Raw genomic sequence first — 15,000 nt, forward strand, 5'->3', positions numbered from 1 at the left:
ATACTGATATAACCTGAACATCAGCAGGAGAGGACTCTTTACAAGTAGAGACACTTACAATACTGATATACACCTGAACATCAGCAGGAGAGGACTCTTTAAAGTAGAGACACTACATACTGATATACACCTGAACATCAGCAGGAGAGGACTCTTTAAAGTAGAGACACTACATACTGATATACACTCTGAACATCAGCAGGAGAGGACTCTTTAAAGTAGAGACACTACATACTGATATACACCTGAACATCAGCAGGAGAGGACTCTTTAAAGTAGAGACACTACATACTGATATACACCTGAACATCAGCAGGAGAGGACTCTTTAAAGTAGAGACACTACATACTGATATACACCTGAACATCAGCAGGAGAGGACTCTTTAAAGTAGAGGACACTACATACTGATATACACCTGAACATCAGCAGGAGAGGACTCTTTAAAGTAGAGACACTACATACTGATATACACCTGAACATCAGCAGGAGAGGACTCTTTAAAGCAAGTAGAGACACTACATACTGATATACACCTGAACATCAGCAGGAGAGGACTCTTTAAAGTAGAGACACTACATACTGATATACACCTGAACATCAGCAGGAGAGGACTCTTTAAAGTAGAGGACACTACATACTGATATACACCTGAACATCAGCAGGAGAGGACTCTTTAAAGTAGAGACACTACATACTGATATACACCTGAACATCAGCAGGAGAGGACTCTTTAAAGTAGAGACACTACATACTGATATACACCTGAACATCAGCAGGAGAGGACTCTTTAAAGTAGAGACACTACATACTGATATACACCTGAACATCAGCAGGAGAGGACTCTTAAAGTAGAGACACTACATACTGATATACACCTGAACATCAGCAGGAGAGGACTCTTTAAAGTAGAGACCACTACATACTGATATACACCTGAACATCAGCAGGAGAGGACTCTTTAAAGTAGAGACACTACATACTGATATACACCTGAACATCAGCAGGAGAGGACTCTTTAAAGTAGAGACACTACATACTGATATACACCTGAACATCAGCAGGAGAGGACTCTTTAAAGTAGAGACACTACATACTGATATACACCTGAACATCAGCAGGAGAGGACTCTTTAAAGTAGAGACACTACATACTGATATACACCTGAACATCAGCAGGAGAGGACTCTTTAAAGTAGAGACACTACATACTGATATACACCTGAACATCAGCAGGAGAGGACTCTTAAAGTAGAGACACTACATACTGATATACACCTGAACATCAGCAGGAGAGGACTCTTTAAAGTAGAGACACTACATACTGATATACACCTGAAACATCAGCAGGAGAGGACTCTTTAAAGTAGAGACACTACATACTGATATACACCTGAACATCAGCAGGAGAGGACTCTTTAAAGTAGAGACACTACATACTGATATACACCTGAACATCAGCAGGAGAGGACTCTTTAAAGTAGAGACACTACATACTGATATACACCTGAACATCAGCAGGAGAGGACTCTTTAAAGTAGAGACACTACATACTGATATACACCTGAACATCAGCAGGAGAGGACTCTTTAAAGTAGAGACACTACATACTGATATACACCTGAACATCAGCAGGAGAGGACTCTTTAAAGTAGAGACACTACATACTGATATACACCTGAACATCAGCAGGAGAGGACTCTTTAAAGTAGAGACACTACATACTGATATACACCTGAACATCAGCAGGAGAGGACTCTTTAAGTAGAGACTCTACATACTGATATACACCTGAACATCAGCAGGAGAGGACTCTTTAAAGTAGAGACTCTACATGCTGATATACACCTGAACATCAGCAGGAGAGAACTCTTTAAAGTAGAGACACTACATACTGATATACACCTGAACATCAGCAGGAGAGGACTCTTTAAAGTAGAGACACTACATACTGATATACACCTGAACATCAGCAGGAGAGGACTCTTTAAAGTAGAGACACTACATACTGATATACACCTGAACATCAGCAGGAGAGGACTCTTTAAAGTAGAGACACTACATACTGATATACACCTGAACATCAGCAGGAGAGGACTCTTTAAAGTTCAAAGATAAGGTTTAATAAAGTGTTTATGAGGTTTTATGAACATGAAATGCCAGAAAGAAAATGAAAAGGGTTGTGTGTTGAACTTAAGTTGGATTTATAAAGAGTCAAACCAGGACAGGAGTTGACGGGAAGAAAGCACAACCAGCTATAATCTGTTTATCATGAACCGCCCAGCGACCTCTCAGCTTCCTATGCGCACACACACACACACACTCACTACCCATGATGCACCAGGGACCCAGCGCTGCGTTCAGGTGCAGCGCGGCACTCACCTGCAGCGTCTCGATCTGCTTTCGGATGCTGTTGTTAGACGGCATCTGCAGCGAGGCGCCGTGAGAGGAGACAGAGTGGAGGTGGAGGGGGGACACATGCACGTTAAAGAAAAACTAAACAAACATGTCAGTGAGAAACAGACATACACAACGGACTGTTGATGAGCAGTTAGAGGCATGAGAGGACGTCCTGATCAGAGACTTTGATATTTATTCATATTATAAATTATTATTAAAAAAATTAAATACCTCTGCATTGCATTTAGAAAAAAATATTACGGGCATTTTCTTTATTTTTTATAAAACGACAAATCCTCTGTAATCTTCGTTCTTAACTTAAATAAAAAAATATCTAAAAAAAGTTCGAACATTTGAGATTTTCAGAAAAAAGTCAGAATTTTAACATTTTCAGAAAAAAGTCGGAATTTTAACATTTTCAGAAAAAAGTCGGAATTTGGACATTTTCTGAAAAAATAGATAATTTTGAGGTTTCAAAACAAACCCAAAATGTTGCGATTTACTGAACATGTTTTGAGAATTTCCATGCAAAAAAAGATTCTGAGATTTTCAGAAAAAAGTAAAAACTTTAAAATAAACATTATTTTGATATTTTCTGAAAAAAATCAAAATTGTGCAAAAATATCTAAAAATAACAAACCGTCTGTAATCTTTGTTCTTAATTTTTTATAATCAATATTTATTGATTAATTCTTGGAATTAAAATGGCACAATTTAGTCGTATTGTGGTCCTTCTTTTGTGGGAATTACATTAATAAATGCTTATTATACACCATGCACTAAAACACTACTACCTACTCAGCTGATATTGTCGTGGTCACATAACCAGGTAAAAAACTGATATTAAGAGTCTTAGAGTTCACTGACGGTGGCACTCGCAATGAAGCTAGGTTATAAAATGCATTGATCAGACATCCCCATCATGCCGGTAATAAAACAGTCCATTTGTATTTCAACATAATTCAACATATAGTGAGAATTTAAAAGTGAAACAAAGCAGAAAGGAGGTGTGCTGTGGTTTAAATGAGACACAGAGAGAGGAGAAGACGTACGGGACATTTAGAGAGGGAATGGAAAAAGGTGGGAAATAAATTAAAAAGAAAGAAAGATGTTTCAGGTCCAGAGCGGACAGCGGAGGAATCATCAGATCCACGAGAAACTCAAACACCGATTCATTTATTTAACCCTGTGGAGCCACACAATAGTTGAAGCCATGTTTTAATAAAGAGGCATCCAAGGGGTTAAAATCACTGGTTGGAAAGGAAGCCCTGAATTACTGAAATCATCACTACCCTCAAAAATCATCACCATCTCATTTCACCATTTTCATTTTAAGATCAAACCCATGATTACGACGTGAAGGAGAACCAATCACTGAGGAGACAGACAGCCATTTCAATGAATACAAAAAACCACCATAACAAAATCTGAAACCTATCCACCACGAGATCACACAACCTGCAGGAGGGAAATCACTGAGGAGGAGGAGGGTTAGGAATGATTCTGTGTAATCAGATTACAAGGGGCGAGATCCAACAGCACTTGAGATAATGCTAATGATTTATAGAGTAGAGCAGGGATGTGGTATTTCTTTGTTGGTCCCTGAAGGCAGCATCTCCCTGGTCCAATGGGATCTCTCCATTTGATTTTGGATTATTGTCAGAAAATAATCTCTGTGTCAAACAAACGTTTCTGATACTTTTAGTTCACAGGATAATGTCCACATATGAACACCTCTTTCTGAAGTAAGAAGCTAACGCTAGGCTATAAAGGAACTACAGCACGGTCACATGACTTCACGTCACCACCGCTAAGCTAAAGGAGGCTAATGTTGGGCTATAAAGGAACTACAGCACAGTCACATGACTTCACGTCACCACTGCTAAGCTAAAGGAGGCTAATGTTGGGCTATAAAGGAACTACAGCACGATCACATGACTTCACGTCACCACCGCTAAGCTAAAGGTGGCTAATGTTGGGCTATAAAGGAACTACAGCACGGTCACATGACTTCACGTCACCATCGCTAAGCTAAAGGTGGCTAATGTTGGGCTATAAAGGAACTACAGCACGGTCACATGACTTCACGTCACCATCGCTAAGCTAAAGGTGGCTAATGTTGGGCTATAAAGGAACTACAGCACGGTCACATGACTTCACGTCACCACCGCTAAGCTAAAGGCGGCTAATGTTGGGCTATAAAGGAACTACAGCACGGTCACATGACTTCACCATCGCTAAGCTAAAGGTGGCTAATGTTGGGCTATAAAGGAACTACAGCACGGTCACATGACTTCACCATCGCTAAGCTAAAGGCGGCTAATGTTGGGCTATAAAGGAACTACAGCACGGTCACATGACTTCACCACCGCTAAGCTAAAGGTGGCTAATGTGGGCTATAAAGGAACTACAGCCCGGTCACATGACTTCACGTCACCACCGCTAAGCTAAAGGAGGCTAATGTTGGGCTATAAAGGAACTACAGCACGGTCACATGACTTCACGTCACCACCGCTAAGCTAAAGGAGGCTAATGTTGGGCTATAAAGGAACTTACAGCACGGTCACATGACTTCACGTCACCACCGCTAAGCTAAAGGCGGCTAATGTTGGGCTATAAAGGAACTACAGCACGGTCACATGACTTCACGTCACCACCGCTAAGCTAAAGGAGGCTAATGTTGGGCTATAAAGGAACTACAGCTCGGTCACATGACTTCACGTCACCACCGCTAAGCTAAAGGCGGCTAATGTTGGGCTATAAAGGAACTACAGCTCGGTCACATGACTTCACGTCACCACCGCTAAGCTAATGTTGGGCTTGATGGCGTTTAGTCGTCTCATTTAGACACTTGTTTTTAATCCACCAGTGTGGTATACTATTTATCGACTTATTTTATGTCGTAGAATTTAAATCTCTTCAGCTCGTGTTAACCACAGACCTTATTTCAGGATAACAACCAAAAACATATTCAGAAAACCATTGACCTCCAGACCAGGGGACAGGAAGTGAGAAAATGCCAAGTCATGTTTGGGTTTAAGGACTCAATTTCAGTTTCTTCCCACTTATTATATTTTTGTATACATTAAATCAAGTGCTGTTCATGTTGGGGGGGAAGGGGGTACATTATGATCTTTAGCCAGAACCACAGAGCACACCCTGCAGTCAGAGCACCGTCACACCAAAAACAGAACATTTATTTTGAAGTTTCATGACAAGAAGCTCGAGATTCCTTCGATTTACGCAGAGAATAAAGTAATCGTCATAGTGCAGTATTTCTCAGTGATCAGGGGGGGTTGGGGTACCTTGAGGTGCGACAGGCAGTTCTGCAGGAAGATGTGCCAGTTGTTGAGGAAGAACTGTTTCTGACTGACACACAGGAGGCAGGTCACCAGTGGGTAGAGAGCCTGCAGAGACACAGAGGAACATACAGCCATAAACACTGAGAAATCTAAAACCCGCACACCTCATAACGATCCCGTCAACATGTGTTCAAAGAGGACAAGCAGCATGTTCTTCCTCGAAGGTCAGGAGACGTCCATTTCCTTTTTTACCACTGTCTATATTAATTTACCACATTGGGAAACACTAGAAACACAAACCATAAAACACAACAATGCTAAAAAAAACGATACATAGCATGGCATCAGGTAAATTAAAGCACAACACATAATGGTACCGAGTATAATAACGTAATAATAATAATCCTTATATTTATTATAGCGCTTTATCAATGACTCTCAAAGCGCTTTACAAATACACATTACACATACAGATCATACATGTAATGGTCATCTACTGTGGACAATACCCAGAGGAGCACATTCGGGTGAAGTGTCTTCAAGGACACACCGGCCTGACGCAGTGGGGCGGGAGCGGGTTTCGACCTGGAGTTCCCCAATGATCAAACGCACAGACCACTGCGCCACCCGTCCCTTAAATATACATGGAACTCATACATATCCTACATTTTGTATTTTCTTTTAAATATCAAAAAAGAATAACGGTATATTTACGAGATAAAAAAAACAGGATACCGTCTGATATAAAAATTGTAAATAAATAAATCTGGATAAACAATCCACGAATAAAAGGATATTCTCTGAGACAAATAAATAAAGTGATAGACTTGCGGGAAACAAAAATAAAACACGTATGAGAAAAATAATAATTTCCAAGATGTCGGTGATATGATTAAGAGGAAAAGCTCATTAAACACAAATTGTTATGGCAATGATGGCATTAAAGCTTAACACAGGCCGTTCCTCAATCTCGAGGATACTGGCTTCCAAGCCAATATTTCAAGGATGCTACGTCATCGAGTGCCGCCGAAGGACTGTTCCAATCTCCAGCATACTTGGAATTCCACCGAGGCCGCGTCCTTGGTTTGGGGGTCATTTCGAGGCTGCACATGGGTAGACTTCGCGTCCTTAAAATCCCCACAATGCTTTGCACACGGACCAATTTCCCCAAATCTGTGGCGGAAGATGTAAGGCGGGGCCTCTCATATGACGCACACTTGCTCGCCTGTTCCACTCTTCGTTTTCCGAATGCCAGGAAGGATTCTTGCCTCGCTTCTGAAGCAAGTGACTCGGAAGACATGTGCTACCAAGGAAGCATCCTCGCGATTGAGAAACGGCCACAGTGTAATCCTAAAAGTAACGGCTGCATCCTGAGAATGTCATGTAAATGTATTGAGTGATAAACAGAAGGGGGTTTTATGACACCACAGGAAGAGAGGAGGAGTGGAAGGAAGTTACGATTAAGGGTTATCTGTGTATGCCATTCTTCTTTGTAGGGTGTGAGTTTTAGCAAACAGTGTTGTGCCATGAGGCGAACCATCTGGCCTCACATGATTGAGGAATGAAATGTCAATAACCTTTGATGTCTTCCTATGAGGAGGGTCTGCTTCACACAGAACAGGGCACTCTCTTTGTGGAGGTGTCTCACTGCACCCTTCGCTGCGAGGGGCACCCAAGTTCCCATCAGCAGAAACACGTGGGTTTGCTGTCCTGGCTCCAAGATGGTGGAATGAGCTCCCCATTGACATCAGGACAGCAGAAAGCTTACACATCTTCCAGACTGAAAACTCATCTCTTTCGACTCCACTTCCAGCGATAGAACTATTAACAAAGCACTTATATACTAATAAAGGACTGGCTTATCTAAAGCTAGTTGAGTAGCACAGCTTCATCCCGCAGGCAATAAGACTGTTAATTACATGACATGTTACTCGCTTTTCTCCAAAGCGACTCACATACTCAGTACTGTGGACAATCCCCACAGGAGCACTTTGGGGTGAAGTGTCTCAGGGACACAACGACATGCTGACTGCAGAGGGGTTTGAACCTGAGACCCCCTGGTCCCAACACCAACGCACTACCCACTGCGCCACACGCCTCCCCTTGTTAAACAACTGAACTGCTGAAACTATTTCATAACATTCATCTGCCACTTAGTAATTATTTATCTATTGTCTAATATATCATTCCAATAGCTTGTATATAGACTCGTATCGCACTATTCCACTTTTTTTATAAACCATTTTCTTTTTGTATTACTTTATAATATACTTTAATATTGTTTTAATATTGTCTGCTATCTGTATTATTGTGTTGCATTGTGGGAGAAGCCTGTGACCTAAGATTTTCAACGACATAATTACTCTGTATGTTAGTTTGACAATAAAGAACCTTGAAATGTTTGGCTCTATGAAACCTGATGTACTTCTGTTGTCTTCAAGTTCCTGGTCGAATGCACTTATTGTAAGTCGCTTTGGATAACGGCGTCAGCTAAATGTAATGAAGATCTTAAGTTGCTACGACAACATCTAGAATTGTCTTTGGGATTATATATAAAAGAATATATTAGCAAGAAGATTCTTTCTGTGATTAAAGTGAAAAGATTATGAGAGAAAACTCCTTCTTTTGTCAAGTAGCCGAATGGCTCCACTTCATGTGATTTCCTCCCGTGCCCTACATCCCAGAATAACCCACAACGGCCCTAATGAGGCTTTGTGCATCATGAACTAACAATGAGGTTTATTTGTGCAGAAACATGGTGGGTGGTGATGACAGCTGGGTCTGAATGAAATACAGGAAGAGAGAAACAGGAAGCAGAGAAGCTGCAGGGAGGGCGGGGAGGAAGAGAGGACATAATGAAATGTAAATATTACCAGCGAGTGCTTCTTTCTGGAGCTCAGGTCGAAGGTCGTCTGGTACAACATCTCCACGAAGTTCTTTAGGCACGGCACGTTCACCTCGTTCTTCACCGCCTGCACACACAACATGGAGGGTCAATATCAACATTTGTTTATTTTGTTTATTCCACACATGGCAGTTATTTTAAAGGAGACATGTCATGCTTTTCTGGTTATCACCCGTCTCCTTGTAGGTTGTAGGTTTTTCTGCATGTAAACGGTGTGCAGAGTCAAAACCCTCAAAGTGCACCCTGTAGCGAGTAAAACTCTAACACAGAGAAGACCTCCCCAAAACGCCTCGTTGGTGAAACGTCATCATCCATTTGATTACGAGATTACGTAAGCACGTACCCGGAACCAAATGGACCAATCCGTGGAGCCGTTATGTTACGTCCGCGGAGCCGTTACGTTAATCCCCCGCTGATTGGTCCAAATTGACCAATCCACGGACTTCCTCACACACTCAGTGCATGCAGCTCTGCTGATCTCTCCTCCCTGGCTGCAGGCTGATAACAGACAGTTGGGATCGCGTGAAATTACTCTGCAGACCCTTCTCTCTGCAGACCCATTCTCTCTACAGACCCGTTCTCTCTACAGACCCGTTCTCTCTGCAGACCCGTTCTCTCTAGACCCGTCTCTCTACAGCCGTTCTCTCTGCAGACCCGTTCTCTCTACAGACCCGTTTCTCTCTACAGACCCGTTCTCTCTACAGACCCATTCTCTCTACAGACCCATCTCTCTCAGACCCTCCACTGTACCGTTCTCTCTGAGACCCGTTCTCTCTACAGACCCGTTCTCTCTGCAGACCCGTTCTCTCTGCTTGCTACGACCCGTTCTCTCTGCAGACCCTTCTCTCCGACCTTCTCTCTGCAGACCCGTTCTCTCTACAGACCCGTTCTCTCTGTTCAGACCCGTCTTCTCTGCAGCCCGTCTCCACGTTCTCTCTCTGCCGACGCGTTCTCTCACAGACCCTTCTCTCTGCAGACCCTTCTCTCTGCAGACCCGTTCTCTCTGCAGACCCGTTCTCTCTACTGACCCTTCTCTCTGACCCTCTCTCTCTGCAGACCCGTTCTCTCCCGCTCCCCGTTCCTCTACAGACCCTTCTCTCTGCAGACCCTTCTCTGACCCTTCTCTCAGACCCATTCTCTCTCGCAGCCCCATTCTCTCTGCAGACCCATTCTCTCTGCAGACCCGTTCTCTCTCTCTCTGCAGACCCATTTCTCATACCATTCTCTCTACAGACCCATTCTCTCTGCAGACCCATTCTCTCTGCAGACCCATTCTCTCTGCAGACCCATTCTCTCTGCAGACCCATTCTCTCTGCAGACCCATTCTCTGCAGACCCATTCTCTCGCAGACCCATTCTCTCTGCAGACCCATTCTCTCTCCGCAGGACCCATTCTCTCTGCAGACCCATTCTCTCTGCAGACCCATTCTCTCTGCAGACCCGTAATCTCTACAGACCCGTTCTCTCTACAGACCCGTTCTCTCTACTGACCCATTCTCTCTGCAGACCCATTCTCACAGCGTTTATCAACCCTTTTCTTACTCAATATCAAGCCACACTTATTGTTTTTACTTCGGCTGTGACTTTGTGTGTGCTCAGGGTGAGTTTGGCTGTGTATCGCTAAACAAGGAAACCACACCTCCACGGAGCTCAGCGCGATTCACAACGTCCCGACCAATCAGAGCACACTGTGCTCACAGGGAGGGTGGGGGCTGGAGCTATTGGAGCTACAACGAGCCGCTGAAGGCAGAGAGTGAATACACATACTTTACAGAGATGCTGTGAGAAACCAATGTGAGTTTGGAAAATTGCACGGTATACATCTATTCTAGTCGACCTCAACAATGGAATTATGATCAGTGGAAATGGCCATGACATGGGACCTTTAAAACATGTTCACTTATACTGGTTGTTTTTATTTTCTAATAGCGCATGGTGGAAAGGAGCAGGGAGAAGAACATCTTATTTGACCTGCCCCTTCTTAAAAATAAGTAAAATGAAAGCAACATTCTTTCAGTCGCTTACAAATACTGAAACATAAAACCAGACCACCTTCACACTGTCTCATTACGCTTTCTCTATACATGTTCTTAAACATAGAAATGTTCTTACAGCCCTTTAAATCATTCGGTAAAGAATTCCACTTCTTTACGCCAAGAGACACTCATCTGCTTTAAAGTACAACTGATGCTTAACATTTCATTTGATGCTCAACTGGTTGTTAATTAACATAATACATGTTATTTATATAGCTATTTTCCTGGTGCTCAAAGCGCTTTACAAACAAGTGAAGAAGATACATAATGAGTAGAGTTGTTATGAACAAGACTTCACTTTAAAAATAGGGAACATAGTCTGAGTTAGAAATACCTCATTCTGAGTTATTTAGACACACTTATAGTTGAATGTCTTGTTACTAGGGATGGGTACCGAGCCCCGCTATTAAACGGGAGCAATGTTTTGACAACAAATCCATTAAAAAATGTCATCTGTGGAAGAAAAAAGTACAACCAATCCGGCCCGGCTAAACGGATTGGATTGCCGCCCTGTCTGTCAGCCTTCCATCTCGTGCACGCACAAATGTATCTCGTGCCGTCATTGAGCGTGCCCTCATTGGACGTGCCCTCATTGGGCGTGCCGTCATTGGGCGTGCCGTCATTGGGCGTGCCCTCATTGAGCGTGCCGTCATTGGGCGTGCCGTCATTGGGCGTGCCGTCATTGGGCGTGCCGTCATTGGGCGTGCCCTCATTGAGCGTGCCCTCATTGAGCGTGCCCTCATTGAGCGTGCCCTCATTGGGCGTGCCGTCATTGAGCGTGCCGTCATTGGGCGTGCCCTCATTGAGCGTGCCCTCATTGGGCGTGCCCTCATTGGGCGTGCCCTCATTGAGCGTGCCCTCATTGGGCGTGCCGTCATTGAGCGTGCCGTCATTGGGCGTGCCCTCATTGAGCGTGCCCTCATTGGGCGTGCCCTCATTGGGCGTGCTGTCATTGGGCGTGCATTGCGCGTTCATGTGTGTTGGAGGAGGTGCTCTGTAAGGAAGTCTGAAGGAAGGGGCGGATTCTTTTCGGCTGTGTACTTTCAAATTTTAGTGCACTCGGGCCGGTTTCTGAAACGTACCTACCCCACCTTTAAGGTTTCAGCTATTCTGTCATCAGATTATTTAATACGATTTGTTAAATCATTGTTGTTTCTTTTGATGTGAAATATTATGTATTTAATTTAAATAAAAAGCAATGTTAGTTTTGTTCACAATTTGTTTAGTTTGTTTACCTTATTTTTTTCTCCAAAAGAACCGATAAGATTACCGTTAAAAGACCGGACCGATAAGCGGTATCGCCGTTAAAACCTTACCGTTACCCATCCCTACTTGTTCCATAAGAATAGATCATATGTGTTAAATGTTATTAAGGGAGAATCACTATTCTTGTGGTACTGCTGCCTTATTAGGCCCATATTGAGCAGCGCATATTAAGACCAAACTCATGAACAACAACTTCCTTACAACAAATCAGCCCTAATTCGAGGGTTATTGAGGAAAAACTCTCAACTAACGGCGTATTACTTGTAGAATCTGGTCATGCAGAATAAGGCGTTAATACGTGTTTGATAATGACTAATAACGAGCCAATAAACTGATAATATGCACGTTAACTAGTTGATGGTGAGTTTGTGTTCCTGAATACAAAGTGTTACCCAAAGTGTTTTGTATGTTTTCTGGCTGCATTCTGTTTTTGCTTCAAAGCCGTCTGTAATTCTGTGAAATCTTTAAATGTTAACAGCCTTGACTTTTGACGTCACAGAAAGAGCCGGTTCCTCCTGGAGAGAAACAGGAAGCACATTTCCTCACCGCTGCCACCGGGATGAGGATCTCCACAAAGAGTCCAGCGAGAGCGTGCTTTATGTCCTTATCCTTCACCTCCAGGAAGTACTGAGCACACTCCTAGAAAGACACACACACACGTTGGTGAGATACACAGATACACACACACGTTGGTGAGATACACACACGTTGGTGAGATACACACATTTAACAACACAGAGGAAACGCAGACACTTTAAGAGACATGGAAACTACTGGAGAAGCTGTGCCGGTGTAAGGAGGAGCTGCTTTCAATAACAAATACAGATTTATTAGTTTATTAATTAAAATGAAATGTGTTTGTGCAGCTATTCATTTATTATTTAATTTGGTCATTTATTTATTATATTGTCAGCTCAAGTGCTCCGTATGATTCAACATAGATATTAAATAATACAGTCATGTTTCCAACCCTCAAGCAGCTTTTAAACAGTGTGCATGTGATCTTTAAAAGCTCAGACTGTCCTGAAGAGCCACACACACACACACACACACACACACACACACACCATTACTCATGCAGCTTTAGTGTGAACAAAGGTGCAGCAGTAAAATACAGACAACTGTCTGCTGTAATTTCACACACACACACACACACACACACAGGTATATACTTCGACACACACACACACACACACATCTGACTCTAGAGCTGCGTTATTAAAGATTTTCTCCGAGTGCTTCCGTTATTTTATAGAACAGGATAAACAGCAAAGGGTAGCAAGTGGGATTCAAATACTACAGATACAAATACTACAGATACAAATACTACAGATACAAATACTACAGATACAAATACTACAGATACAAATACTACAGTCATGTTTCATCCAGCAACGTCTCAAAACACAGATATACATTTACACTCAGTGAATAAAGGTGTGTGTGTGTGTGTGTGTGTGTGTGTGTGTGTGTGTGTGTGTGTGTGTGTGTGTGTGTGTGTGTACCTGCATGAACTGGAAGGAGGCCTCGAACTCCTCCACCGGGTACATCTTGACCCTGAAGAACTTCATGCCCATGATGAGGCTGATGATGCTCTGCACCACGTACGGACTCTGCTCCTTCTGACGCAGCTCCTTCAGCTCCGTGATGAACTTCTTCCTCACCGCCTGGAACCTACACGCACACACACACACACACACACACACACACATATGTTAACACACACAGGACACACATACAGATATGTTAACACACAGGACAAACACACATACACAGATATATGTTAACACACACAGGACACACACACACACATATGTTAACACACACAGGACACACATACAGATATGTTAACACACACAGGACACACACACATATATGTTAACACACAGGACAAAACACACACAGATATATGTTAACACACACACACAGGACAAAACACACACAGATATATGTTAACACACACACAGGACAAAACACACAGATATATGTTAACACACACATATATGTTAACACACACACACAGGACAAAACACACAGATATATGTTAACACACACATATATGTTAACACACACACACAGGACAAAACACACAGATATATGTTAACTCACACAGGACACACACACAGATATAAATGCATCTAGAGAAAACACATTTATACATTGACGCACACCTCTACACACAGGTATATACTCCTACACACACCTCTACACACAGGTATATACTCCTACACACACCTCTACACACAGGTATATACTCCTACACACACCTCTACACACAGGTATATACTCCTACACACACCTCTACACACACAGGTACAGTGGGGCAAAAAAGTCAGCCATCAATTGTGCAAGTTCTCCCACTTAAAAAGATGAGGCCTGTAATGTTCATCCTAGGTACACTTCAACTATGAGAGACAGGATGGGGGGAAAGAATCCAGGAAATCACATTGTAGGATTTGTAATGAATGAATTGGTAAATTCCTCTGTAAAATAAGTATTTGGTCACCTACAAACAAACAAGATCTCTGGCTCTCACAGACCTGTAACTTCTTCTTTAAGAGCCTCCTCTGCCCTCCACTCGTTAACTGTATTAATGGCACCTGTTTGAACTCGTTATCAGTATAAAAGACACCTGTCCACAACCTCAAACAGTCACACTCCAAACTCCACTATGGCCAAGACCAAAGAGCTGTCAAAGGACACCAGAAACTAAATGGTAGACCTGCACCAGGCTGGGAAGACTGAATCTGCAATAGGTAAGCAGCTTGGTGAGAAGAAATCAACTGTGGGAGCAATTATTAGAAAATGGAAGACATACAAGACCACTGATAATCTCCCTCGATCTGGGGCTCCACGCAAGATCTCACCCCGTGGGGTCAAAATGATCACAAGAACGGTGAGCAAAGATCCCAGAACCACACGGGGGGACCTAGCCAATGACCTGCAGAGAGCTGGGACCAAAGTAACAAAGGCTACCATCAGTAACACACTACGCCGCCAGGGACTCAAATCCTGCAGTGCCAGACGTGTCCCCCTGCTTAAGCCAGTACATGTCCAGGCCCGTCTGAAGTTTGCTAGAGAGCATTTAGATGAT

General features: G+C 43.0%; 1 protein-coding gene across 1 annotated transcript in view; it reads right to left on the bottom strand.

The window, feature by feature from the left end:
- Positions 1-2,212: 2,212 nt before the first annotated feature.
- Positions 2,213-15,000, bottom strand: part of LOC117535385 (protein furry homolog-like) — a gene marked incomplete at its 5' end in the record, with an annotated part of 29,701 nt that continues 16,913 nt past the window's right edge. The window contains 5 exons of the mRNA XM_034199829.1: positions 2,213-2,494; positions 5,704-5,805; positions 8,574-8,672; positions 12,453-12,545; positions 13,412-13,580. Coding sequence (XP_034055720.1) covers positions 2,213-2,494; positions 5,704-5,805; positions 8,574-8,672; positions 12,453-12,545; positions 13,412-13,580 — 745 coding nt within the window. The remainder of the gene's footprint in view (positions 2,495-5,703; positions 5,806-8,573; positions 8,673-12,452; positions 12,546-13,411; positions 13,581-15,000) is intronic.

The sequence above is a fragment of the Gymnodraco acuticeps genome, unplaced genomic scaffold (assembly GCF_902827175.1).
Source record: "Gymnodraco acuticeps unplaced genomic scaffold, fGymAcu1.1, whole genome shotgun sequence".
NCBI classification, from domain to species: Eukaryota; Metazoa; Chordata; class Actinopteri; order Perciformes; family Bathydraconidae; genus Gymnodraco; species Gymnodraco acuticeps.